Source organism: Mixophyes fleayi, chromosome 3, assembly GCF_038048845.1.
Source record: "Mixophyes fleayi isolate aMixFle1 chromosome 3, aMixFle1.hap1, whole genome shotgun sequence".
NCBI lineage: Eukaryota > Metazoa > Chordata > Amphibia > Anura > Limnodynastidae > Mixophyes > Mixophyes fleayi.
Genome location: NC_134404.1, coordinates 252,257,972 through 252,283,116, shown reverse-complemented (window position 1 = coordinate 252,283,116; position 25,145 = coordinate 252,257,972). Strand labels below are relative to the sequence as shown.

General features: G+C 36.1%; 1 protein-coding gene across 2 annotated transcripts in view; it reads left to right on the top strand.

Moving 5' to 3' along the window:
• Window positions 1-24,635, top strand: part of SERAC1 (serine active site containing 1) — a 305,705-nt gene extending 281,070 nt beyond the window's left edge. For both annotated transcript variants that reach the window (XM_075203404.1, XM_075203405.1), the window contains 4 exons: window positions 13,004-13,101; window positions 13,852-14,034; window positions 22,189-22,332; window positions 23,876-24,635. In XM_075203404.1, coding sequence (XP_075059505.1) covers window positions 13,004-13,101; window positions 13,852-14,034; window positions 22,189-22,332; window positions 23,876-24,015 — 565 coding nt within the window. In that variant the 3' untranslated portion in view covers window positions 24,016-24,635. The remainder of the gene's footprint in view (window positions 1-13,003; window positions 13,102-13,851; window positions 14,035-22,188; window positions 22,333-23,875) is intronic.
• Window positions 24,636-25,145: the final 510 nt, after the last annotated feature.

Here is a 25,145-nt window from a genome sequence, read left to right as displayed (position 1 = left end):
TCCAGCTGCCCCTGAATCCACGAAGGCCCGAAGGGAGACCGGACCCCGGGAAGCATGGATGATGATGGGCATCAAAAAGTTCGTCTTGTCTGGGGAATAAGAGGAAGATGTACTCAGTCCTAGACTGGCTTTCCTGGCACCGACTAGGATCTGGCGTTTCCCCGGTCTCTTGGGACACTGAGATAGAATGTGAGAGGGGTCAGCGCAGTAGAGGCATAGATGGTTTTTAAACCTTCGTTCCCACTCCTCCACAGTTAGACGAGAACGCCCGATCTGCATGGGCTCCTTAGGTAGAATTGGTGGGTTCTGAAAAGTGGAGACCAAACGTGGACTAGCCTGGTGAGATTGTTCTCGTTCCTGATTACGCTCCAAATACCGGATATCGACCTTGATGCATTAGGAGATCAGATCATCTAGGGTAGCTGGTAAATCCCTGGAGACCAACTCGTCCTTGATCCGATCTGTCAGTCCCTGCCAGAAGGTAGCTATAAGGGCCTCATTATTCCAGTTCAGTTCAGAGGCGAGAGTTCTGAACTGAATCGCGTACTGACCGACGGGAAGGCTTCCCTGACGTAGCTTCAAAATGCTGGAGGCCGCAGAGGCAACTCGACCAGGCTCATCGAACACTTTTCTGAAGCTTTGTATGAAGGAGGATGGATTTTGTAACAGGGGGTCATCATGCTCCCATAGAGGAGAGGCCCAGACAAGCGCTTGATCCGTGAGTAACGAAATAATATATGCTCCCTTGGCTCGTTCTGAAGAAAAATTTCCTGGTGATAGCTCGAACTGGATAGCACATTGGTTGAGAAACCCTCTGCACTTTCTCGGATTACCACCAAATTTTTCGGGAGGTGGGATGCGAATCCCTTCAGTAGGATTAGGTGCAGCTGCAGCAGGAGAGCCGACAACGGGGGGTGGGGGAGCAACAGATACTCCGGGAGGAGTCAGAGTTCTCTGGAGGGTATCCATGTGCGTAGCCAGTCCCTGAAGGCATTGCAGGAGCTGAGTCTGGTTAACCTCTTGTTGATCAACTCGGCGAGTCAGGTGCTGCAGGAGGTCAATAGCAGAGAGATCACCGGTGCCTTCGGCATTTGACATGGCCAAAGTATACTGTCAGAATCACTAGGTGGAATTGTAGTTGGCGCTACTGAGTACTGAGGCACGAAGTCTAACACGCCCCTGGTTTTCACCAGGAACCCCCGCAAGGAGGTATGGACTTCGCTGCAAGGGACGTGCAGGTTGCGGCCCTCAGTATCAGTCAGCTGGCGAGGTAACAATTGAGGCAGCGGTGATAGCCCACCAGGATGCAGGATGGAAGAGTAGTCAGCAAGCCAGGTCAAAACCAGAGGAACCGATATAGCCAAATCAGAAGCAGGAGAATGGTCAGGAAGCCGGGTCAATACCAAATATCAGTCTATGCCAGAATCAGGAACCAAAGGAGAAGTCAGGAACAAGCCAGGGTCAGAATCCAAATAACAGCAACACAGGAACAAACGCTGGAGCAAGGCTGAAGACGAAATCCTCTGGCACTAGACATGTGTCAGAGGCTGCCTTATATACCCTAAGGTGCCTCCTGATAGGGTTAGGAACATTTTGGCGGTAAGACATGCTGGCTGCAGACAGGTGAGCAGAGATAGCGTCCCGCTGCTAGGCAACAGGACGTGGTTGCTTGGAAGGTGCAGGCATCCGTCTCCTGCACCAAGTGTCAGTGCGGAGACGGCACCTGACACTTGTCAGGTTTTTATCTCTCCAGTCTCTTGGGCCCAGATTTCTCTTGCTGTATCTATCGTTATCTGCCTTGCCTGTTACCTCATATCCGCCTCCATGCTACTGTAGCACTATGCAGACAAGAAAAATATGAAAAATATATTCTTGTACACAAGACACCAGACAGGGGGGAGGCATGACTGTGGAAACCAGTAATGGGATATGGGGTATAGGAGCAGGCCTCCTTGTTGCCCAAAAAGCTTTGTGTTATAAACAGTTTAACAATAAAATTAAAAATCGGATCCTTTCATTGGTATCACTGTAGCTACAGCCTGGCCCACTCTCCTATAGAAGAGGCTTTTTCAAACACCCTATGAGAAAATCCTGGATAACCCAATTGTTTGCATGTATTTAAATTATTTAAAGTCTAAAATCCTTGTTACATTGTACCAGCTAACTAAACAGACTCTGCAAAGCAAAAAAAAAGATCCAAAGATGCTTACGTTTCAATCGGAAAGTGTTGTTAACTAACCATATGACACATATGCACCCCAGGACCACCCTATAAGCGCTAAAAATAAATAAATTAATTAAACGAGATAGCAGCTGCTGTTACTAGGAATAGTGGAAATATACCAATATGAAATATGTACAAAAAAACAAATGTGACTGCGCTAATAATATTTATTCTATAATTCAAAGTATTCGCATTTCCTTTTATAAATTATGCATAAAAAAGTTTATTCACAAAGTGTAATAATATTGCAAAAGATAATAAAACACACAATTGTAAATGTTGTGAAATTAGCCACTGGATAAATGTATGATCTGAATATGGCATTAAGTAAGCACTATTGTAGAATATTCTGTTTCTATTAGATCCTCTTTTAGTAATAGTTCATATTGATAAGAACTACATAAATATAAATCACTCCTGGATCCAAGACGAGATGATGATGGAGACGAGATAAAGAGCATTAGCGAGCGTGATTTTAAATTACCGTATCCATGGCTTACTCACAGTTATTGACACTCTTGGAATTCAATTTCCCCCAGAATACTGCCGTGGTTAACAGTACTGTTAATACGGTACTGTCAACACAGATTTGGGAGCCGTGAGCAAAAAGTCTGCGTTGAAATTACCGTATTAATGATAATTATGCGCACTATTACCGTAATATCGGTAATAGTGCACAGGCCACGTTACTTTTTACATTGATGCGGCCAATTAAATTCCCGCCTTAGTCTTTGCCACGTTTGTCTGACAGTTCCAACTGTTGGAGCTAGAAAGGACTGTCAATATCTTCAAGAAGGATCTGTGTGCTGAGTCCCGATCACATGACCCAGAATCTTAATCCACTGCCTAAAGTTCAGTGTGTGTTAGTAGAGCCTCTGTAATTAAGGGTTAATAAGGGTGATGGATATTGTACTAACAAGATCGCTCCAAGTTTGTAGTAAATAAATTCCACTGGTATGACAAAACAATTCGGCTGCCTTGACGTGCTTCTGTGCTAAGTGCACTTTCGTAAAACGGGGTTATTCTACCGCACCAACTGTAGGATTCTTTCCCAGCCTGGTAGGAAAATATTCTTGAATAATGTATACTATTTAATTATATATCATATAAATCAATTTAGCTGGGGTGCTACCTGGAAACCAAACAATATCATAAGTAGGAAGAGGAAAGGACAGAAGTTTCTTTGTTTAGGTGCACTGAATCCTCTTTAATTAGTTATTCTACTACATATATTTAATTCATCCTTATGTTAAAATATAACCTTTATTGAAGTTAATTTAAAAAGCGAAAATGTGGATTAAAAAGTATACTGATAGAAAGTGATCTTAATAATAAAAGCTGGAAACACTACCATCCTGTACCTATATAATCCTGCTTCATGGATTATATGGTATGAAGATGTAAATTAATTTAACCTGCAGTACTATGAAGAGGTCGATTAGATATATGACCTGCAGTAACAAAATGGATATATAATATGTAAATAGTATATACCAGTCTACTTGATAATAGCTCTGGATATCTAATTACAAAAAATTGAATAGTGTTAGCCGTCCCATTCTCTTGATAACTTATATAATTAACAAGTCAAAATGTACACCCTGCATTGAGTATGATTAATAGTATAATCAACTCTCTCACTACAGCTATTTGAGGTCTAATAAGATTATTAACAGTATTCTCCGTGAATTTCCTTTCTAAATAACTGAAGTTATGGGGTGTGATTTGCTATCTGCCTCCTAGTCCCCTCTATCTTTGGGTATAATGGGGTATAGCTGCAAAATTAGATTTCTTCAAGTATGAGGAATGAGTGGTTCCAGCGGTAACGCCGACGCGCGTTTCGCTATGTTGCTTATTCAAGGCAAGCAGACAGAAAGTTCTTATATACTGTCAGTTCCGTATGAACTCACGTCACTGGAATGAGGACCAATCCTGATGTAGTATCTAATTTGATTGGCATAATTCTTACCCTATCGGGGACGTTATAGTTCCGCCCATCGGTTACGTTGGCTTTAGCCTTAGCCAGTCAGAGATGTTATAACTCTGCCCTGTGCTCGTTTATTGGTTTAATATCGGGTAGGATTTACACCTGAATAATAGAGAGTTTTTTATATTTCTGAATCATTCTTTCTGTCTTAATATTGGTGGCATTATTTATAAGACATAGCGGGGCAGAAAATAGATTGCTATATTGTAAATATTATATTGAGCTAGATATTAAAAGTCTAGCTTATCAATTTCGTTATTTAATATGGAATATTATAGCCTCGTTCTATATTTTAATCGTGAGTTATATATCACATGTGGTCAATGAAGGTTTTTATCTCAAATCTACTATAAGGACCTTCCCAAAAGTACATCGTTTATCCCCAATGTTGCCTGTAGAGTCCAATATGATAAAGTCATATTATCAGTCAGACGATATCATTTTTAGTAAAGGGTCATTACGATAGTATGTGGAATCAAACTTTTGTTGTTAAATCCCATGTCAATATGCATTAATAAACATACCTATTAATAAATTTTCTAATTATCTTGCAAGTTCCGTAGGGTCATATCATGTGATTGATTCCTACAGTTAAGAATCATTCATAAACCCGTATCTATTTGAATTACCAGTGTTTATAGCCTTTAGAGGGTATCATAACCCCATCTAATAATTTTTTATTAATTAAATGGCAGTTGAAACATATATAGATAATGTAACTCGTACTAGTGTATCCGTGATTAATTTCTATAATATTATATTATTAAACTTATTGTGCAATGCTTTTATAAATTACTGTGATTTATTATTTAAATATATAATTAATTTTTAAATTTTGTTATTTCTTTTCCATGTGAGGTTTAGGGAAGCTATATGAGCTTCATTATAACATGTAAATATAAATATTTTAGTAAAGTGAAACTTAATAGGTATTATGGTGTTGACAAACAAAATTTAAAGTATTAGTTATGTTGCTGTGAAATGAATTGTAACTTTACAGGTGTTCAGTTTTCATCGTGATTCTGTGAAAATTAACCTATATTTATTTATCTTTCTTAATTATCTGTATTGCCATATATTAATTTGATTAAACATCTGTTTATTATATATGATTATTTTCTAGTCATTGAATTATGATTTTATTTATTTGTACTTTTATTACAGGTAAGTATCTCTTTATTCCTAACAATTGGAGCTTATTTTGTTTATTTAGAGAAAGATGGTATAATTGTTATTTTCATTAAGTCCATTGGGATGTATAGTTCCCATTTGAAAGATCAGGCGGGCTTCTTTTTTCAGTAATTCAGATTTAATATCTCCTCCTCGGACTCCTAATTGTACTTTTTCCATTCCAAATGCTGAAAGATCTCGAGGATTACTGTTATGGATTTTAAGAAAGTGTTTTGCCACTGTTGTAATTGTTTTCATTTTTGATATATCTTGGGCTGCATTTCTAATATTTCCAACGTGTTCTAATATACGTTGTTTTAATGGTCTACTGGTCATGCCTATATATTTCATGTTACAAGTACAGGTCAGACAATAAATCACTCCTTGGGAGTCGCAATTTATAAAAGATTTCATTTTATAGGATCTGTTGAATCTGTCACTGAATTGTTTGGTCTTTCTGGTAAATTTGCAAGCCCTACATTTTCCACATGGAAAGAAGCCAATTACTGGGTTCCCAATGGTATTTTTCTTTTTTTGGATGTCTTGGTAATGACTATGTACAAATGAATCTCTCAGGTTTCTTGATCTTCTCCAACTGGTAAGGACTCTATCACCAATTAATTTCTTTAGATCAGGATCCAGTTTAAGAACATGGCTATGTTTTTGTAAACTTTGTTGAATTTTTTGCCACTGATTATTAAAAGTACTTGTAAATCTTACTATATTATCTTCAGATTTATTACGTCGTTGTGGAAAGATTAATTCTTCCCGATCAATTTTCTTAACTTCATTATAGACTCTTTTTATTTGCTTGCGGCTATATCCTCTTGTGCATAATCTCTCTCTTAGTTCCTGTGCAGGTTTTTTAAAAATAGGTTCACTACCACAATTTCTTTTTGTGCGTAGGAGCTCCCCCTTCGGTATACTTTGTATTGTTGCGGGGAGATGGAAACTAGAGGCATGGAGAATACTATTTGTTGCCGTTGTTTTTCTGAACATATCAGAAGATAGTTCTTTTTCTTCCGTAATAAATATAGTTAAGTCTAAGAAGTTAATTTTTTCAGCATTTATGTCATAAACAAGTCTCAAATTTATTTGGTTGTTATTCAGTTGGTTCATAAATTCAATCAGGAGTTTTCTTTCTCCTTCCCATATTATAAATATATCGTCTATGAATCTTAACCATAATGTGACATGATCGGTATATTTTTCATTTTCGATGGTGAATACATACTCTCGTTCCCACCAACCTAAATACAAATTTGCATATGTGGGGGCACAGGTAGTGCCCATCGCTGTACCCCTAATCTGTAGATAATATTTATTATCAAATATGAAATAATTTTTTGTTAAAACGAATTCCAATAATTGCATTATGAAGTTATTATGTTCATTTTGTATTTTATTATCAAGGAATTGTTTGACGGCCCTCAGGCCTAGTTTATGTTCTATGCTGGTGTATAGTGTCTCAATGTCACAGGTACAAAGCCATGTGTTTTTATTAACAGTAATATTTTGTATTTTACCAAGAACATCTGTGGTGTCTTTTATAAATGAAGGTAACGTAAATACAAATTCTTTCAAGTGTTTATCAGCATATATACTTGCTTTCTCTGTTAAATTACCCACCCCGGAGACTATCGGTCTTCCGGGAGGTCTTTTCTCGTTTTTATGCACTTTGGGTAGTACATAAAAGGTAGATGTTATTGGATTTTCAGTCCATAGGAAATCAAAATCATTCTTATTTATTATCCCTTCATCAAGGGCACTCTTTATTAAATCATGATACAATTTTGTAAACTGATTAGTTGGATTAGTAGGCAATTTTGAATAGCAGTTAGCATCATTCAATTGTCTCATTATTTCTGCTTTATAATCAGATATCGGCCATATTACTATATTCCCACCTTTATCGGATGGTTTTACGACTACATCTCTCCAGAGATGAATCTCTTTAATTGCCATTCTTTCTTCTTGTGTAATATTACTCTTTTGTACATGTTGTTCAAATACCAATTGGTCTAGGTCTTTGGAGACCAGTTCAATATAAATGGAGACTTGGGGGCATATCATTGGGTTGGGACTGAAAGTAGACTTTTTCCTTAGTATTATTTTATTAGGTCTTTGTGGGGAATCGAAGGCAGATTCTGATTGTAATTCTTCCAATATTTTTATAATTTCTTGTTCTTGTGTATCAAAGATATCATATTCTAGGTTGGTATTAATATTGGTATTTTGTTGTTGTTTGAAAAATTTGTGTAATAATAATTTCCTGCCAAAGAGGTGTAGGTCTTTCTCTACTATAAATCTATCCATATCGTTCGTTGGTGAAAATGAAAGACCTCTAGCAAGAATCGATTCTTGCGTTTGCGTTAATTCTTTATCTGATAGATTTATTACCCTCATTGGACTGTCCTGCTTTTCTAATATCTCTTTTTCCGATATTGCCTCTGAGGTTTTCTTTCCCACTCCCTTATTTCTCTTTTGCGTAGGTTTCTGTCCCCCCCTTCTCGTTTTCTTATATCTTTTTCTGCTTCTCCATGTGTTGGACCTATCCCTAAAAAATCTTGTTGATGTAAAGATGGTGTTCTGGTTCTTGTTGGACTCTCAAATATTTCACCATCTGATGTTTCTACCTCCGAGGTGGTGTAATCTGTATATGGTTTTTTGTTACCGAACCTTTCTTTTTTTAAATTCCATTTGAAAACTATTGTTTTCGAAATCATTTTTGTCTCTAATAAACTTTTTTCTTTTTTTATCCTTAATCATTTGTTCTATATCATGTACTTCCTTTTTATATTTTTCATATGTTTTTTGAAATCTATCAAGACCTTCATGTTCTTTCAGTTTCTCTCCTAGTTTAGTAATATCAGTAGTGTATTGTTCTAATCTCATTTGATCATGTTTTATCAACACTTTCATGAGCTCATGTGAACATTGCAATAATATTTTTTCCCATTCCTCTCTCAGGGTATCTGTTGCCAGTTCGTACGCTGGAAAGATCTTTGGTCTAAGACCTCTTGGTACCATTTTTTGTTTTATATAATTATCAAATGTCAGTTTGTTCCAATAGGTTTTTGTCTCTTTTATTAATAAATATTTAAGGTCTATTAAGTCTTCTGACCAATGTGAATTATTTGATTCTTTAAGTTGAATTTCAGTAAATAGGCCCTCATTTGTTCCCCATTTTTCCTGTCTTGAGATCAGATCCTGTCTTAAATTAAGAGATGTCATTTCTCTATATAAATTCTCAAAAAGAAAGGATGGATTTTATTTTTTTATTTTTTTATTTTATTATTATGATAAATAAATTTATTTGTAATCTTTGGTCCGTTGTGCTGGTAGAGAAGAACTTGAGTCTATAATGAAGTTAAGAAAATTGATCGGGAAGAATTAATCTTTCCACAACGACGTAATAAATCTGAAGATAATATAGTAAGATTTACAAGTACTTTTAATAATCAGTGGCAAAAAATTCAACAAAGTTTACAAAAACATAGCCATGTTCTTAAACTGGATCCTGATCTAAAGAAATTAATTGGTGATAGAGTCCTTACCAGTTGGAGAAGATCAAGAAACCTGAGAGATTCATTTGTACATAGTCATTACCAAGACATCCAAAAAAAGAAAAATACCATTGGGAACCCAGTAATTGGCTTCTTTCCATGTGGAAAATGTAGGGCTTGCAAATTTACCAGAAAGACCAAACAATTCAGTGACAGATTCAACAGATCCTATAAAATGAAATCTTTTATAAATTGCGACTCCCAAGGAGTGATTTATTGTCTGACCTGTACTTGTAACATGAAATATATAGGCATGACCAGTAGACCATTAAAACAACGTATATTAGAACACGTTGGAAATATTAGAAATGCAGCCCAAGATATATCAAAAATGAAAACAATTACAACAGTGGCAAAACACTTTCTTAAAATCCATAACAGTAATCCTCGAGATCTTTCAGCATTTGGAATGGAAAAAGTACAATTAGGAGTCCGAGGAGGAGATATTAAATCTGAATTACTGAAAAAAGAAGCCCGCCTGATCTTTCAAATGGGAACTATACATCCCAATGGACTTAATGAAAATAACAATTATACCATCTTTCTCTAAATAAACAAAATAAGCTCCAATTGTTAGGAATAAAGAGATACTTACCTGTAATAAAAGTACAAATAAATAAAATCATAATTCAATGACTAGAAAATAATCATATATAATAAACAGATGTTTAATCAAATTAATATATGGCAATACAGATAATTAAGAAAGATAAATAAATATAGGTTAATTTTCACAGAATCACGATGAAAACTGAACACCTGTAAAGTTACAATTCATTTCACAGCAACATAACTAATACTTTAAATTTTGTTTGTCAACACCATAATACCTATTAAGTTTCACTTTACTAAAATATTTATATTTACATGTTATAATGAAGCTCATATAGCTTCCCTAAACCTCACATGGAAAAGAAATAACAAAATTTAAAAATTAATTATAAATTTAAATAATAAATCACAGTAATTTATAAAAGCATTGCACAATAAGTTTAATAATATAATATTATAGAAATTAATCACGGATACACTAGTACGAGTTACATTATCTATATATGTTTCAACTGCCATTTAATTAATAAAAAATTATTAGATGGGGTTATGATACCCTCTAAAGGCTATAAACACTGGTAAGTCAAATAGATACGGGTTTATGAATGATTCTTAACTGTAGGAATCAATCACATGATATGATCCTACGGAACTTGCAAGATAATTAGAAAATTTATTAATAGGTATGTTTATTAATGCATATTGACATGGGATTTAACAACAAAAGTTTGATTCCACATACTATCGTAATGACCCTTTACTAAAAATGATATCGTCTGACTGATTATATGACTTTATCATATTGGACTCTACAGGCAACATCGGGGATAAACGATGTACTTTTGGGAAGGTCCTTATAGTAGATTTGAGATAAAAACCTTCATTGACCACATGTGATATATAACTCACGATTAAAATATAGAACGGGGCTATAATATTCCATATTAAATAACGAAATTGATAAGCTAGACTTTTAATATCTAGCTCAATATAATATTTACAATATAGCAATCTATTTTCTGCCCCGCTATGTCTTATAAATAATGCCACCAATATTAAGACAGAAAGAATGATTCAGAAATATAAAAAACTCTCTATTATTCAGGTGTAAATCCTACCCGATATTAAACCAATAAACGAGCACAGGGCAGAGTTATAACATCTCTGACTGGCTAAGGCTAAAGCCAACGTAACCGATGGGCGGAACTATAACGTCCCCGATAGGGTAAGAATTATGCCAATCAAATTAGATACTACATCAGGATTGGTCCTCATTCCAGTGACGTAAGTGAGTTCATACGGAACTGACAGTATATAAGAACTGTCAGTTCATTCTGTCTGCTTGCCTTGAATAAGCAACATAGCGAAACGCGCGTCGGCGTTACCGCTGGAACCACTCATTCCTCATACTTGAAGAAATCTAATTTTGCAGCTATACCCCATTATACCCAAAGATAGAGGGGACTAGGAGGCAGATAGCAAATCACACCCCATAACTTCAGTTATTTAGAAAGGAAATTCACGGAGAATACTGTTAATAATCTTATTAGACCTCAAATAGCTGTAGTGAGAGAGTTGATTATACTATTAATCATACTCAATGCAGGGTGTACATTTTGACTTGTTAATTATATAAGTTATCAAGAGAATGGGACGGCTAACACTATTCAATTTTTTGTAATTAGATATCCAGAGCTATTATCAAGTAGACTGGTATATACTATTTACATATTATATATCCATTTTGCTACTGCAGGTCATATATCTAATCGACCTCTTCATAGTACTGTAGGTTAAATTAATTTACATCTTCATACCATATAATCCATGAAGCAGGATTATATATGTACAGGATGGTAGTGTTTCCAGCTTTTATTATTAAGCTCACTTTCTATCAGTATACTTTTTAATCCACATTTTCGCTTTTTAAATTAACTTCAATAAAGGTTATATTTTAACATAAGGATGAATTAAATATATGTAGTAGAATAACTAATTAAAGAGGATTCAGTGCACCTAAATAAAGAAACTTCTGTCCTTTCCTCTTCCTACTAAGTGCACTTTCCTCAGAAAGTTAGCGAGCTCATATAGACGCTCAGTCTATTTAATCCAGAAATAGCCACAGTTATTAATTACATCAATGTAAACATTACTGATTGCAATTATAACAGGTACAGCTTCCTACTATTAAAATAAAGGAAGGAAATGCGACCTAAAATGTAAATACTACGGTGCTTTAAAAACATATTAAATTAACTGAATATATCAAGGGATCTTGCTTAAAATTCTCCAGAATATTGATTAAAAATATATAGGTAGTAAGTTAAAATATATAGGGATATATCATATAATCACCAAAGAGAACTGCAAACGAACTACTACACATAGACCAGAAGAGCATTCATCAACTTGAATCTATATCAATATTCTAAACGGTAATCCAGACTGAAATACTCATAAACAGCAATATAATGTCTATTTAATCTGTATTTGACCACATAATAAATACAAGGACTGAGCTATAAAAATGAGGGCTCAGATATAAAGCAGCAGACTAGCATGCAGCACTTGCCTGGTTCAAGACCCTAAATGATCCTAATAATAAATATTTAAATGTGTAAATAATTTAACAATAATAAAATAAAATACATTGAAATTAATCAAAAGTGAAACAAATGTTAAACCAAAAATAATATACATAATATACATAAACACAAGTTGTATTTTCATCTTAATTATAATCAGTTAAACACTTGGATCAACCAAAGTCTAAACCAGTACATTCGTTAAGTACCTCAGGATTTAATGTATTCAATTGGTGGATCCAAAATGTTTCTCTGAGACACAAACATTTGAATCTGTCACCCCCTTTAGCAGCAGGGGGGATATGTTCTAATCCTATTAACATCAGACCTCTTGGATTACTTTTGTGCTTATCTCTAAAATGGCATAGAACACTATGATCTAATTTTTGTAACTTGATGTTGCGTCTGTGTACCAAAAAGCATATTTTTAATTTACGAATTGTTCGGCCAGTGTATTCACGTCTGCACAGTCATAATCAAAGGAATCCTTACATTGGATTACATAGTACACTTGTTAGCTCCACCTTTGAAATAGCCTGAAATGTTTGTGTTAGTTACAGATGTTATATGTTTCTCACTATAATGGCTAGGAGACAAAAAGTTACCCACATTTTTAGCTTTTTTTAAAAAAGACTCTGCAAAGTATATTATATTAATAAAGTATAGAAACGTATGACTTTTCCCTGATCTCTTCATTTTATCAAGCTGAAACTGCAGAGTAAAAATAAAAGTAACATACAGTTCAGACATAGAATTATTATATTACTGATAGAACATATTTTTGAGCCTGTAGTATTGTTTAGAAGTGAAATAATACGTAATGCTATATGGGATAGAATGGATTCATTTTGATTTAAAGTTAGGAGAGAAAGTGTACACTAAGTCACTAAGTGCCAGTGCAGTTTTATTTCTGTTACAGAAAATCTATGGCTAATAGAAGCACTGAGCTTCTTAACAAACTGAAGTCCGCTGGTGTTGGTAAACGGCCGATAATATGGGTTTCACATAGCATGGGAGGTAAGTGCCTTGCAACAAATCTATGCTAGAAATATTTTACACTTTTTGTACTTGGTGAATATGCAACTTCAGTTTTGTAATGGCTGAATATTGTGCCACGTGACTCTGGTATTTTTCATCGAAACCAGCTATATTATTATTTGTAATATATTACATATTGATGTAAATTCTTCACCGTTTAAGCTAAAATTTCAGGAAGTTACATTATTTTGTTTGTTTTGTGTGTCTTTAGTTCATTTTTTTTATTTTTTTGTGTTATACATATATTTTGCTAGTATTGAGGAACACTTGAAAGGCACTTGGAAATATTTATATTGCTCTTTTCATCATGATGCAGTTGTCATCTGCTCTAGTCCCTTCATTTTTCTTGTTCTCCCTTCTTTTTAGATTACATTGCCCAACTATGCCCCTATTTACTTAAGAATTTCTAAAACTGCACAATTGAAAAACGTTCCAAACCAGTCAGGAAATACATAACACATGTATAAAACAAAACAAAACCAAGCAACACTTTAATGGTGATGTATCTGTTGGCCTATAGGCAAGTTTATCATAAGGCGTTTTTTTTATAAACTTCATGTAGATACACTTTGGTAAACTAAACAGCTGGGCTAAGTCTAATATGTTGCTTGGGATCATACTAATTTTAGTGACCATTGGTATCAAATAAATCCTTGCATTTAAGGTAATCACTCAGTTTTTTCCAGATTTCAGATATAGGAAACAGTAATTTTAATATTATTCTCTCAGGACTATTGGTGAAAAAGATGTTGATAAATGCATCAAGGGACAAAGACATGCAAGATTTTGTGAAAAACACAAGAGGGATTGCCTTCTACAGTGTGCCCCACCGTGGATCTCGACTGGCAGAATATTCAGTTAATGCTAGATTACTGCTGTTTCCATCTATTGAAGTCAAGGAGCTTAGCAAAGGTGAGTGCCCTTTGCTGCTAAACATAGTAGGAACCATGGAATCTGAATATTTTGCTAATAAGGTAATTCATAAAGGTAAATACTAGCAATTTGTTCATGTTTATTTGTCTTACATAGTTAGCATAAGGCCGGTTACCTACTGGCTTTAACAAAACACCAATGTCAAAAGCGATCAAGTGTGACACGTAGGGCCTGATTCATGTTTGGACCTAAGTTCATTTGCATACTGAATCTTGAATGAAATAGCTCTGCATATGTGCCTAAATGGGACTTACGCCAATGAATGCAATTGACTCTTTGCAAATCCGAACGCAAATGACACTTAAAACTGCCTACGTCTTAAAAGGCAGAATGAGGGTGGGAAGGGGCGGACTAACATAGTCTAGGTACAGTAAAGGCATTACCACTCAAATTCAGACAATTCAAGTCCTGCCATATTCCGAAGTACTCTGGTGAAGCACTTATGTATGCACCAGATATTGTTTGCACCATCATTCCTCTCTGATATTTCACAATATTGCCATCCGGAGTGGTGTTCCATGGGTGGAAGAGACAGAGGTTGCTGACCAGGATGAAGATAACTTTGATCTTAGTACACCAGATTCGCAAGATTATTGGGTTTCCAAGCCATATGTGATTTCGTCTTATTTTACAAGTAAGTACCCTACCTTTTGTGTTGACTTAAAATTGAATGATTATCAAAAATGTTTAAAATAAAGACAGGAAACCATTTGAATTCAGAACAATGCACTTAGTGGTAAAAAAATAGGCACATCAGTGACACACACAAACACATGAGAAACACACAAGTATAATTTGAACTTGCACAGTTGATTTCCACCTGGCCCAATATTCCCAGTGCTACTTGATTATAGCTATCTCCGGGTCACCCAAGCAGGGGATGGAACAGCATCTGGCTCTGTTTGCTAAAGCTCCCACGAAGCAGCAAGTGCCACAGGGCCTGGTGTAATGCCACCTTGTTTCCCCATATCATTTTTATTTGCATCTGTTAGTCTTTCAAAAGTGTCATGTGTAAGTGTTAGTGTGTTGCAGTGATCCATTTTTTCGTGCAAAGTGGTGTTGTTCACATTCATTTTGTGAAATAATTTCTGCAAAATAGACATAATGCCACTTTCTTGAGATCCAACAATATTATTTTTGGTATCTTCAGGTGCTTGTTGTTCTTCGGCATCATCATCACGTGTCCTCGTCTGGCAGGTCATAACCTCACTGGGCTCCTCAGTATGTACAGCTAACATAATAGAAGAAATAACTAATATTGAAATCATGTATGTTTTGTCCATAACATTCTGTTTTTAGCATCCTATAAGTAGATTTCTTAACAAACATTAGTAATTTCACATGTGAAATATATATATACATATATATATATATATATATATATATATATATATTTATTTATTTATTCATTCATGTTTGTATAAGTGGGGTCATTTAGAGAAACAAAATTGCAACAAATTAATTAAATAAATTGACAATATGCATAAACTGCAAACTATATCTTTTGCTTGATGGTAATTTTACAAATGCTTCCCTTTTTTTTGGCAGTCTAGGGCGCTAGGCTTTAGGGGGGTGGTGATGACAATCTGCACCCCCCCCCCCCCCCCTAAAAATTGACAATCTCGTTTTTAATAAAGACAAGTGGAGATTACTCCTCCTGATGAAGTCTATATGATGAAACGCGTTGAGGCTGTTCTCCATTAACTACTCCTGGTATGCTTAAGGCTGTACTGTCTACCTGGTCCCTGAGCAGTTACCCCATTGAGAACTTCTGTGCGGAGCCCATTGGTGTTTACTTCCTATACATCCCAGTGATCTACAATGTGTAGCAGTACCTTATGTCCACAGGATTACAGACAAGCTTTTATACCTTTTTTACATTGTGAGTGTGTTTTTTTATGATACATGCTGAATAAATATATTGTACATAAGTACTACACTATATAGCTTTTTCCTCTCTCAATACACCGAATGAGTGGAGTTTGTGAGCAGTGACTGTGCTGTGGCCGATGATCCAGTTATCATGTATCCACATAAGATATCTACACGCCTGTTCCTGACTTCTTAAGCTGACTGGAACCTACTTCCAAGCACCTCTGATACAGATAAGCTGTTTATTTATATCTTTTTGGTACGGTACCACCTATCACTTGCTACTGATTGTCACGGATACATCTGAAACGTTGTTTTTTTGCTTCCTTCTGTCTGTATTTCGGCTTATGGTCAGAGATTATGAAAATTGGTTGATACTGCTGTCACCAGCCTGACATGATAAACACTCTGTACTTGCATCTCTATATACAGTAATATTGACTGTCTGGACGATTTGTACCAGCTAACACTACCGTATTTGGCGCCATCTTCCCTCTTTTTATGCTAACATTGTTTATCCCTTGATTGGAGTACCATCCGAAATTTGAGAGGGAGGCTGCCTTCTCTTATGAAGAAAAGTGTATACCAAAACTGGTTATTCATACTATTATTGACTCACCTATTTCGTGTTTGAGCGCCAGTATTTATTACATCTATTGTTACATATATATCTATATATATATATATATATATATATATATATATATATTTATTTATTCATTCATTCATGTTTGTATAAGTGGGGTCATTTAGAGAAACAAAATAGCAACAAATTAATTAAATTAATTGACAATATGCATAAACTGCAAACTATATCTTTTGCTTGATGGTAATTTTACAAATGCTTCCCTTTAAACTTGACTACAGAGCCAGATTATCCAATAGGCTGATTAGGTGGCAGTCTAGGGCGCTAGGCTTTAGGGGGGTGGTGATGACAATCTGCACCCCCCCCCCCCCCTAAAAATTGTCAATCTCGTTTTTAAAAAAGGCAAGTGGAGATTAATTTAGAGAACATGGGTACATATACATCGTTGGTGGGGGTGTTAATATTTATTTAGTCACAACATTACAATCATTTGAATAGTTAATGCATGTATTATGCTAGGAAATTTACCTAGTGTGATTGGGGGAGGGCTTTCGCCAGGGTTACCCTACACCCTCCACCAGTTGGTTGTCAATGCAGGCCAATGCTGTACTCTCCAGAGGGCTGAGGACTAAGGACCCCATGGGACGGCATCTGTCCCCCTGGTATATCTGCGCTGGTCTCGCAGTTTATCTTTAAATTGCGTTAAAGTCCTGCCACTTGTGTGAAATGTCGAAAGTTAAGAATGTTGCAATGTATACTGGCAAATATTTTCTATATACTGGTGCAGAAATATAGATATAAATGTATTTTTGGGGCCTAAAGGTTACACAATTATTACAGACTGCTACACACCTATAAGCAATTTTTTTTAGACATAAAACAGGTGGCAATGTAATGTACAAAAATGTTATATTGTTATATTTTGTTAAGGTCTTGCTTTGTTATTCGCATGTCTTGCACAAGATTTGTGTTTGACAATATTGAAAGTAGGTTGCCAATTTGCTAATGTATTCTGAGAACAATATAATTGAAAATCATTTGCACTGGCCCTCTTCTGATCTCAGTCACAGATCACCAAATAGGAGCCACAGCATTGACCTGCTTGGGTATATTTTCCAAAATATGGTGCTTTGCTGGGACGGATAGCTGGTGGCTTGTATTGTGCAGTCTCTCCATCACAAGCTCCGCCAGAACCTCAGCTTCTTTGTAGCGAAGTTGGGCTGCCTACACTTAATGAACACTTGACTGAGCCAACGGTCTCTTCCTCCAAATGGGACACTATTGTGATTAAAGACCTTATGACAGGTACTCCATTAGGGACAAATGAAAGGAAAGTGTATCTGCCTTTTAAATATGGTCTTGAAGGGATGCGTGACTTACGTACCTACACCCACAAATGTCCTGCGAGCCAGAGAGGAGAAAGTTGAAAAGTTTAATTCACTTGCAAACATGAGGGTGACTAGTTTCTCCCGAACTGAGCTGCAGGCCTTTACCAAGGTTATAGATCATTGCTTGGGTCCTACAGCCCCTTATGTCAGCAACCCTGATAAAAATGAAGCCTACATGTCTGCAAAAGCATATCTGCGGTGTAGAGTGGGCAGCAGGTTGTCGGCTGCTCAACTGCAACGTTACTGTAGTGACATCCTCAGGAGGCACCCACAGCTCCTACGAACTTTAGGAGGGAACTTGCAGGCAAAAGTTCACATTTGCAAAAACATACATATGATTATAGTTTTATCTGGTCTATGTAGTTCCCAGTGTAGAAGATAAAGTATTGTAGATAGTAATAGGGCTTCATTGTACAAAGTAAAAGTATAAAATGCAAGGCCTCTAGTGATGTTTCAGTGTCAGTATGTGATTATATTCAATTTAGGATATTGAAACTTTAATAAATCTCCTAGATCAAGACCATATGCAAGTGGTGTAGAGGTGTTTGTAATTGGCCAATGGTGGAGTAATGTTCAAGGCTAGGGAGGAGGACATAGAGGAGCCAGAGTAGGTGGCGGCCAGAGAGGAGCCACTGTAGGAATCCTGGGAGGGACACCTGGTGATAGTGGAGTAGCCCCTGTTGGTACCCCAAGAGTGACAGCAGAATGAGGCTCATCCCAGACCCCTGAAGAAGATTATAAGTATAGTGATTTAATAATCTATTAGTATATTCTAGTGTTTTTTGTCAGCATGAAAGTGTAGGACTCAAAGATTGATATTCTACAGGTGTCTGACTTAATGGGCCTAATAAGTATTTGTCCTCCTGTAAAGCAACTCCGTCCCCCCCAATACATCTGCCTATGCCTCCAAAATGCAATCCTCAGGTGAGTACTGTATTCATAGTAAGATGAATAATTCAGAGAATGTCTATTCATGTAGCACCTCTGAACTCTTTAAAGATGTGGGACCAATTTACACCCATAGACCCATATGTTTCTAACATGTAATAATGTTGTGATGTTAAAATGTAGTCTTTTACTTGTCATTTTTTCAGGTGCAGAAGAAACACTCCACCCTGCACATTATTATTCACAAGATTGAAATAAAAGAAAAAGTTTTTTCAAAACATACAGAAATGATTAAAATAAATATTTATAAGTTTATTTTAAATGTGTTAAATTCCTTTAGTTTGTTATAAAAAAAATTGTTGGAAAAAAACTTTGTGTGTGTGTTGTTTGTACACAAATGTGTAATTATGTATATATTTGCTTGTGAAGTATGTTTAAAAGAGCTTATTGTTATCCTGGAATAGTGCAAGGTAATGTACTGAAAGGTCAGTATGATGTAATTGTCAGGAAACATGATTGTTTAGGAGTAATAAGGTTAATTAGGCTTATTAAGGAAATGAGTGCACATGCGTTCAGACATGAATAAAGAGTAAGAACAGAAGTAGTGAAAAAAGGTGCAATTGCTCCAAAATCACATAGGGGCAGATTCAATTGGCCATGCTTTATTACCATTTATACAGTTAAAAAGTAACACTTTTGCTCGCACCTCTATGGGGCCTGAGGAAAAGTAAGCGTTACTTGCACTAAAAAAAGCATTGCCGTTTTGCAGCTGTTTTGGGACACTAGAAGAGACCCATAGAAGAGCAAATAAAACCGCAATGATACTTGTGTTTGATTTTACATCATGAAACTGACTTACTACCGTATTCACAATCTAACGTATTTCTCAGATGCACTTGTATTTGAATACTGACCTATATGCGCATAAGTTACGTGCGTGTTTTTTAAACGCAAGTTGCGTTCAATTAGCGTCCGAAGATGAATGAGGCCTGTAGTGTCTAAGCTGCGCTTACACCTGTGATTGACCTGAGGGGAAGAGTGTCCTTCAGTGAACGAGAGTAACACCTTCCCTGACCTTAGACTCAAGTGGAAGTTATATAGAATTTTGTAACCAATGTAATCCAACCACATAATCGCTTGCCTGCATTTACTGATTATGAAATATACATTTTAATGCCAGTGGGTGAGTGTACTAAGGCATGTTAAGAGGGGATCTTTCTCTGCACAGCATGTTTGTCAAGGTTTTTTTCTATGTAAAAGAGGTGTAGCTAGTGGATGGGACAGGGATAAAGGCACTAATGGATATGTAATAAAAGAAACATATGCACTGGTAGTCAAATAACTACAAAGAGAACTGTGAACTGCGGATCAGATATACAATTTATTAAATTAAAAAATATATAAAACATCATTTATAGTGAATATAGAAAATCACATATAAAATATTTTTATCATAATAAAACATATAAATAAATCAAATGAGAAAACCACTCTTAGGGGGGTATTCAATTGTTGCTCCGGACCGCAAAACAACAAGCGCGTTAAAACTATTACCGCTTATACGGTAAACTTGCGCGTAAAAACCGTTAATACGGTAGTTTACTCGCTGAATTTCATCTCGCAGCTCGATGAAATTCAGCGAGTAATTACCGTATAAACGGTAATAGTTTTAACACGCTCGTTCTTCCGGCGGCCGGAGCAACAATTGAATACGCTCCTAAGAGTATAGAAGCAAATTAGCATGCAACACACATCAAATAGATGGATATGAGGTTATATAGCTCTCTCTCTCTCGCTCTCTCTCTTCTGGTATCTCCACTCGTTAATAGCCATAATGAAGCAGATATAGTAAAAAGTTCACAGGTTGTATTGAATAATCACACTGTATAAAATGTATGAAGCGATATGAATGGTCAAAGAATGCTCGACTTAGGTGAATATGAATATCTCCAGGTCCTGGATGATACTCAGCTTCATGGGAAAAGTGCCTCTCGAAGACCGCACCTGAGGTCAGTTTCAACAAGCTGTAATCGCTGAGCCGGCTGGCTCCGTAGAGCTTGTAGGAGCCAGTGATGTAGCAAAGAAGGCGCTCCCTTGTGGAAAAATAGCAGTGTGGGAAGGGTCCTATGGCTGACATGTCTTTGAGGAAATTGCCCTGAGGCAATGAAATGCGTCAGTCTATTTTGAAATACTTCTCTTGGGACCATTCATCGCTCTGTATAAAGAATTCTGGGTGCCTAAATCCCCTTGTCTATTTGAGCCGCTGTGTGCACACAAAAAGACTGTCATCATGGATCAGGCTGCTCAGCCATAGGAACTTTTCCACACTGTTATCGATTCACAAGGGAGCGCTTTCTTTGCTGCATCACTGGCTCCAACGAGCTCGACGGAGCCAGCCAACTCAGTGATTACGGCTTCTTGGGACTGATTTCAAATACAGTGTTCGAGAGGTCCGGTAAGACTATTGCTCTTTTCCCACGAAGCTGTGTATCATCCAGGACCAGGGGACATTCATATTCACCTAAGTTGAGTATTCTTTGACCATTCAACTATCGCTCCTTACAAAGCAGCAGATATCCATGATATCTGCTGTGATGCACCTTTCATAAATATGCAGAGGACATGGAGGGACCTTAATTTCCCGGTAAGAGCACTATCGTGCTTTCTTAAATATGCCCCTATATCTGCTTCATTCTGGCTATTAACAAGTGGAGATACCAAAAGTTCAAAAATATTCCGGAGAGAGAGATATATATCCTCATATACATCTATTTGATGTGTGTTGCATGCAAATTTACTTCTGTACTCCTAGATACAGTGGTTTTCTCATTTGATTTATTTGTATGTTTTATTATGATAAAAATATTTGATATGTGATTTTCTATATTCACTATACATATGTGATGTTTTATATATTTTTTTAATTTAATAAATTGTACATCGGATCTGCAGTTTACAGTTCTCTTTGTAGTTATTTGACTACCTGTGCATATTTTTCTTTTATTACCTTTGTATATTTTGAGGATTGCAGACCTCTTGCACTGAGTGTCTTTTAACTATTGCCATATCCAGCGCCTCAAGGTTATTTTTCTGTTTACCAATAAATGTGTGCCTACAGGCTCCAATGAAGTAAATCTCGTCCTGAACAATATATTAGGCTTAAAGAAGTATTTACGTCATATTTCCTGTTGTGTACACAGCAGGAAGGCACATTCATTACAAGGTAACAGAATACATTTTCTTGCAAACAGCCAGATTACAAGATCATATACAGATGAAGAATTTTTGATCTGATAACATCTCTACCCTATATTGATCATGGAATAGAATACTTGATATTAATAGATAGCACACTTCAAAACCAATACATGTGTTTGACTAATACATTTATTCTAACAGATTCTCCTGCACTGAAAGAGCTAAATGAAGAGTTCATTGAATTTGCCAAAAATAAGGACTTCAAGATTGCCAGCTTTGCAGAAAAGTTACCAACGCAAATAGGCAGTATGATGAGTCTGCATGTGGTGCCAGCAGAATCAGCAGGTCAGTAAATTTACCATAACATCCAACCCAATTAATTTTCTTGATTATGATAAGAATGTATACAGAATAGTAGTTGTTGTTCCCATAGGTGTAGCCACCTGATGCTCTCAGTTGGCGTGTTGATGTATGTATCGCATGCAGATTTATTATTTTTGTCATGCATCTGCCCTGTAAGCAACCATAAGCCTTCTGCATATAATATTAGGGATGTGATGCTTATTTAGGTCATGTGTCTGTTTTATACTGTTTTTAATAAGATGTTATTTGTGCTGAATTGCACACAATGAAGCCATTCAGTCATTAAAATATGCAAATTTGAGGAAACTTGAATAATCCATACAATTGTTTCTTTCCTGTTGAAATAATAAAAAATTTCAATATTTTTCTGCACTTTGCAATAATAAACTGAACTAGCAAAACCCGACGGTAAACGCCTTAAATGAAACTATTAAATCTAATAAGTGATGTACAGCACCATGTATTTTAAAGGTATATGGTCCGTGACCAGATAAGTCACCAATATTAGCTTTGAAAGAAGTGCAGGCAAATGCAGAGTTGTAACTTTGGATATTATGGAGATAATGAGTACGTAATTTGAGGGTATTTGTCATAAACAATGCTGCTAAATATGGTGGATCAACCATATTGGGCAACATAAGCTTTCCATTGTGACAGCAGTCTGAAAAATAACGGTTAAGCTCCTCTACCAAAAAGTGTAGGGCACCACAGGTCACACATTGCTCGTCCATAGGACCTAAAGAGTAGTATTGTGGCAAATACATCATGTCTAATGCAAGGGGCACATCAGTTGTTGTTGTTATACGTTGATTGTAACGATAATATTCTTGACTGTAACATCTTTGAACTGAGTGCTCTCGGCGACTGTAAGGTCACCCAGTGCACACATGTTCCACCATGTCGACATCCTTGAGTGCGGCCTCTTGGTATGTTTGTTGTAAACAAAGCAAGAATAGGTGAATAATGAAATAACACAGCAGTCTGTGATTGAGGTCCCCACAAGATTCGCTGATATATGTGGCTGCAAATATCTGTCACAGTTTCCAAACCACCCAGCAGGGCTGCAAATAAATGTCACAGTTTCCAGGCCACTCAGCAGGTCACAAGTTCTAGGTCACTCAGCAGGTGTATAGGGAGAGTTCACTAACTGTCACAGTTTCCAGAGCAACCAGCAGGTGCACAGGTGTATTGCAAACTGTTACATTTTCAGAGGACAATGGTAATGCCAATATTTTTCTGCAAATCTACCGAACCAAGACCTTTAATTTGATATATGATGTGCCCTGCACATACATAGAATCATAGAAATAAGTCACTCATGAAAGTCGTACTTATGCTATTAATATATAGGTACCCAAGCTGTAATGCAGAAATCCATCCTAATTGTATCTTATTTGCTGTTAATGCATGCTGTCATTATTGTGAACCAGCTGCATCTACTGTTTAAGTGATCAGAACAATTTAAGAGGTTATACATTAGCACACATGCATTTGTAAAATAATTTTTATTATTTCATTTGTTTAGACTTGGGTATTGGTGATATTATTCCTGTGGAAGCAAACCACCTTAATGTTTGCAAGCCAAAGAGTAAGGAGTCATTCATCTACCAACGCACTTTGCAGTTTATCTTTGATGCTCTATCTGGTGACATGGGAAAGCAATAATTGATTTCAACAGCCCGTCTATACTTCTTCCATCTATACCTCAATGTTTCCCATTCTGTTCAAACCTTTCTAATAAAACTTGTCTGACTGTCAAATGTATTGCTTATAATATCATGCCAACACTAATCATACAATAAAATTTTGGTATACATCAAAAATAGTGAATATTTTAAATTGAAGTAACATTTAACATTATTGATAAAAAAAAAAACAAGCTCTTAGCATGAAGGTATAGTTAAATAGCTTATAATGTAAAAGGTCACCATTATGTAAGATTTGTTTTTAGAATTATGGTTTACTTCTTTTGTAAACAGTTATTATATATAATATGTATTATTCATTTTTAGTAATTTTGGCAAAAGAAAGCTACAGAAAAGGGTAGAAAGTGGCAGGTTGGATTGATGTTGAGGGAAGCAATACACAATGTTTACAGGTACCAACAAAAATAAACTGAATTGTAGTATAGTAGTGACATGAATGTTTTAAATTTATGCATAAACGTCTGTTATTGTGTTTATTTTATGTGCCTATGACCTGTTCAAAAAGATGACCGTGATTCCATTGGTAAAAAGGAGACGTCTAAATGTTTTTCTGTAAAATCCTATAATTGACAAACACTGCAAACACTGTGATTTCATTTTCTGTTCCCTTGGGGATCATGAACACAGGCTAATTTTATGGATTCAGTGCATTCTTAAAACCCATTAGAAGCAACTAAACACGGATTGTCCAAAAAGTGATGTAATGTGTATGTACACAATTTTCTGACAAGTGTTTGCTTCACTTTGCTTTTGCTTTGTGTGCCACAAGCATTAACACTTGGTACAATGTAGAATTCTATTGAAACACATATTATACACAGAAAGTTGGCTTTGAGAACACGCTTTGAAAGCTCTGTTTAAAACGAAGGCAAAGTTCAAGATTTTGTCTACTTGGGATTATGAGCCCTTTTGGCAGGAATGCACTACCATTTTTGGTCTGAGGGCTAAAAAAAAAAGATTGGGACAGGGCAAACGCAGGATTTGTAGAAAGGTGTTTCCATGCCACCCCACCAGTGAGTGTGACCAGCATACATGGGGCCGTGGCTATAATTTTAAACAATGCTGGGCTGCTCTTCAACTTTTCCTGTC